The 4,557-nt window shown below is 33.2% G+C and overlaps 2 protein-coding genes across 2 annotated transcripts in view; both read right to left on the reverse strand.

Annotated features, from left to right (window-relative positions):
- Window positions 1-803: 803 nt before the first annotated feature.
- Window positions 804-3,464, reverse strand: LOC106124130 (lipoma HMGIC fusion partner-like 2 protein). The gene is made up of 5 exons (XM_013320598.1): window positions 2,982-3,464; window positions 2,704-2,822; window positions 2,237-2,347; window positions 1,665-1,778; window positions 804-1,195 (listed from the first exon to the last, which is right to left on the reverse strand). Exons 1-5 carry the CDS (start codon window positions 3,155-3,157, stop codon window positions 1,053-1,055), a joined length of 663 nt encoding a protein of 220 aa, XP_013176052.1. The 5' UTR covers window positions 3,158-3,464; the 3' UTR covers window positions 804-1,052.
- A 487-nt stretch (window positions 3,465-3,951) lies between these two features.
- The window catches only part of LOC106124982 (4-coumarate--CoA ligase 1-like), a 4,014-nt gene continuing 3,408 nt past the window's right edge, over window positions 3,952-4,557 (reverse strand). Inside the window, exons 8-9 of the mRNA XM_013322046.1 lie at window positions 4,373-4,543; window positions 3,952-4,181 (exon numbers count right to left, since the gene is read on the reverse strand). Of these exons, the coding sequence (XP_013177500.1) occupies window positions 4,053-4,181; window positions 4,373-4,543 (300 nt within the window). The 3' untranslated portion in view covers window positions 3,952-4,052. The remainder of the gene's footprint in view (window positions 4,182-4,372; window positions 4,544-4,557) is intronic.

Consider the following 4,557-nt stretch of genomic DNA (forward strand, 5'->3'; position numbering starts at 1 on the left):
CCTTTGAGATAATTTAACATAGTTTAATATAATTGTTAATAGAAGCACCTTTATTGGATTAAATAGTAAAATTATATTTAGTATATAAATCAAGGTTGCGAGAGTGCACTGGATGTAGGCGGCAAAGGACCGGGCATTATGGCAATCGATGGGGAAGGCTTACATCCAGCAGTGGATAAATTTAAGCTGATGATGATGTTAATCAATGTGGTTTCTATGAAATTATTCAAACTTTCATGAGATTATGATAAACTTGGCGACACCGGACAAACATACGTGAGTATTTTAGATATTTTAAATTTAATAGATTGCTATTTTATGTCATATATTTATACTAGCGGACCCGACAGACGTTGTCCTGTCTACACGTCTTTAATTTGAATAAATTAATATGAAGTTAATATTTAATGAAAATTGTGAATCTAATCCATTCCCAGATCCCCTTGAACATACACAAAAAATTTCATCAAAATCGGTCCAGTCGTTTGAGAGAAGTTCAGTGACATACACACTCACAGAAGAATTATATATATAAAGATATAACATGTTACATATTTATATATAATTTCGTAGAGATTCTAAAAGCATTGAATTAATGGGAAAATCATGAAATAAGACATTCATTGTAGCGACAACATAATAAATACATTTAAAAAATCAGTTTGAATTATTCACAATTTTTTTTTTTATCATAAGGTAGCAAACGAACGAACGGCCACCTGATATAGCGAAGTGACCGTTGCCCATAGACATACGCAATTGCATATGCGTTGTCATCAATAGTTTTTAAAATGTAACCAATTATTAACCTTTTTGCGTTATTAAATTATTTATCATATTAATACTTAAAACTAAAAAAAAAATATCGTATTTAAAATGACTAAAATACTTTACCAAAAACAATTCTGTGCGTAATATAAAGCATACAAAAAACAGATATACAGTTAAAGAAATAAATTCACTATCCATTTAGAATCAAATATAGAAAAAATTATTATAAAAATTGTATACATCATAATGGTTAGTAAATAAATTTCCCTAACTGTAAATCTTTAAGCAATACAAATAAGTTGTTTCCCGTCATCCATTTGGAACTGAACTTTGTCAGAATTAGCAGCTTTGTCCGCTGACTTAGATAATGCACTTGCAAGAAATATTTGAGCAACACCAGTTGCTGCTACGAAGAACGCCCAGCCTTGAATACAAATAAAACATTTAACTTTGGGTTCCAACTGTCGAAATACATGTTTTATACATAAAAAAACACTGTTTTTTTAAGTAATTGCCTATGCATTGCCATACCTATAATATAAAGAAGATGCTACACATAGAAAGAGAATATTTTCCCTTCCGATACATCCTATCCTCCATTTAATCCATTTTCCCTTCCCTTAGAAACAGTAGGAAGAGTAAGACTAAATTTAGCCCTCCAACAGACACTCATCAGCCCAAATATGGAAGGATTTCATCATGACACATGTCTTCTGTGTGGCTGTGGTATTGCAGCATTCAAGCCGACCTCTTTGTGCAGATGTTGTGGCTGGCATCTACTACTGTTTAATTATTCAAATCCTTTACTATTACCCTTTACTTTGTAAAACAGACTTATGTTTTTTGGAAATAAATATAGCATAGTTTAATTTTTTAATGTTGCAATCACTCACCTAGGGAACAGTCTCCGGGTAAATAAGGTTCAGAATTTTCTCCGCAGAGTCTTTTAACTTTCTGTGATCCCCAGCCCCAGGGATATAGCAGTAGTCCTACTACACCAAATAAACCTGAAAAATTTATAAGATTATTTTTATTAGAGTTTGTTTCCATTGAAGAAACTCCTGTACAAGAACATATTATTGTGACATGTATTCATTTGAAATAGATTTTTTTTTATAAGAGGAGTGGGCAAACAAACGGCGGGAACACCGAGGTGATCAACGACACCCATGGACATCTGCAACACCAGCGGAACCGCAGATGCGTTGCGGGCCTTTAAATCAATTACATTTTAATATAGTTATTGCCCACTACTTTGTCCGTGCATTATTAAGAAAAATCTAGTAATAAAAAGAAGATAAGAATAATCTAATTGATTATGTTACCAAAGGATAGTGTAGCTTCACAACAGGAAAAGAAATATTCAAAAGTTCCATAGTTACGGACCTTATCAATGCTAAACAAATCTATCCTCTTTAAATATTAGTATACTACATTATGATAACTTATATTCATGGTTTCTTACCTCCTAGAGATTGAGTGGCTCCTGCAAGAGATATGACACTTTTCTTAAAAACAGACTGAACACAACAAGCAAAAATTCCTGCCAGTACAGTTGAGAATTGTATTGCAGCACCTGAATAAAAATACAAAAATTATTAATAACAGACCGTCTACATTATGCCAGTGGCAAGAGAATGACCAAACTGGCCTGAAAAGTACAATGCCATCACAGTTATCGGTCAGACTGACTTATTGGCTTCTGTATGTCAGCACTGATTTAAAGCGCAACTGGCTTATCGAGCTAGTCTAATGGAAACAAGCCATAGCACTAATACATAGTATCATAAAAACAATATGGTGGCTCATATTTATGAGATGTTGTAAAGAATAAAACTCTGGGTGCACAAATTTGAAGGCATGTAGTACACATAGACCATAACATAGTGTACACAAGAGATTTGGATGAAAATCTTAAAAAAATCCACTTACATAATGATAAAAAGAACATCGCAGCTTTCCAAGGAGTTGGATAGATAGTCGAGTCTGTTGTTAGGCCATAAAAAGAGAATGGAGTGCAACTATTGCCATCTTGGGCCTTTCGGATGCAACTGTAATATATATAGATATCATTAATTTCCTTAAAATTAAAGGAGACTTTCATATACAATTACTTCTTACTACAATGTTTATACATAAATATTTTATTTTAAACATCATGACTATGAACAAATATAAACTGGAGAATGCTTCTTTAAATGTGTACTTACCGATTAGAAAGTCCTACAGTGGGTATAAAAAATCCAGTAATATTATTTTCATTGGTTATTATAGGCTGGCCTAAAAGCCATTTAGGAGTCACAATACCGGTAATTATTAGCATAAAAGCTGCTAAGCTTATTAGTAACCAAGCCAAACTGCGCCCAGTTATTATGACATAGCACATTGTGTATGACTTTTATAGAAATCTTAACTGCCAAATAACAATTGTTAAACTTCAGAAAGATAAATTTATGTTATTTTAGGAAATTAATCGAAACAAAATAAACAGATTGTGCAGAATTGTTGTTGTTTTCAACTATTTGACATATCTGTCTTGTCTGGTACAACTGTACGTCAAGTTGTCAAGCAATGTCAAGTGTATGTGCAACTTCCCTGAACTCTATGGATGGATAGGCGATTGGATGGAAATGACAGCTTTTGCTGCGTTTTTTAAACGCGCTTGTTGATGTTACGCGAGAGTTAATCTATCTATATTATTAGTTCAAATCTACACCACCGCTACAAACCCCTGCCATCAGCGCCAAAATGGCGAATATCAAATAGAAACAAAGTACCACGTCTTTTATCCTGTCCATTTATAGAGGTTACTGCTATAGATGATCATTGAAGAATTGACTTATCCCCACCGATTCAGTTAGTCAATTCTCTTCTTATGTTGCAATGTTTCTACATAACTTAATTTTAAATTTATGCAAGTACATATACATCAATGACTTTCAAGATATCAGCTCAATATATTAAATGGCAACTTTAATTTAATCTTCTGACTAAAGCGAACAATGTCAATCATTTTTATTAATTATTTACATCCTTATACATATATATATACAATTGTATTGTTGCAATTACATTCTGTTAGGCCAGTAAGAGCTAAATAACAGAAGCGGCACTGATACCTCAAACTAATAATTAATAACAACGCGACAATTTACTGAGAAAATTCTTTTTATTTATTATTCTTATTTGAAGCCCAACACATTTTTGTTACAGAAATTAAAAAAAAATAATGAATAATTTTACAATAATCCCATATAAAACTAATTCTAAGACTTGTTATCTTAATCTAATGTTTTTTTTTCATTTTTGAGCATTTCGCGCAGATTTCTTCGTAATATTTTTCCAGTTGGATTACGCGGTATTTTTTCAACAAATCGGACGCCGCCTCGTAAATGTTTTGGATTTGACAGCTGCAACAAAATTTTATATTACCCGGAACATACCTAACCTTGCAAACAGACATATAGACAATTTTTAAAATATGGCTTTTGCGTTATTATTTACGCAAATACATCACGTCTACGAAATATATATATTGCATATAGAAACTCAAATTTTCTTAACTTCAGTTCGTTTAGTTCCTTAATTATTTTATACACACCCGATCGGCAACGAATGTTTGCAGTTCTGCCTCTGAAAGGCAAGCACCGGGTTGAGGCACCACAAAGGCAAGCGGCACCTCACCTGCCATTGCTTGGGGAAGCCCCACTACGCCGACGTCACGCACTCCCGGGTGCTGCAGCAATAGTGTCTCTATCTCTGCAGGAGGAACCTGGTAGATATAAT

The sequence above is a fragment of the Papilio xuthus genome, unplaced genomic scaffold, assembly GCF_000836235.2.
Source record: "Papilio xuthus unplaced genomic scaffold, Pxut_1.1 DF825946.1, whole genome shotgun sequence".
Taxonomy (NCBI): domain Eukaryota; kingdom Metazoa; phylum Arthropoda; class Insecta; order Lepidoptera; family Papilionidae; genus Papilio; species Papilio xuthus.

Coding starts and splice junctions, on each gene's coding strand:
- LOC106124130 (XM_013320598.1), bottom strand. CDS start 3,157: ATGTGCTATGTCATAATAACTGGGCGCAGTTTGGCTTGGTTACTAATA. Junction 2,348..2,703: donor GATGTTCTTTTTATCATTAT/GTAAGTGGATTT, acceptor ATTTTTATTCAG/GTGCTGCAATACAATTCTCA. Junction 1,196..1,664: donor ACCCGGAGACTGTTCCCTAG/GTGAGTGATTGC, acceptor TTTGTATTCAAG/GCTGGGCGTTCTTCGTAGCA.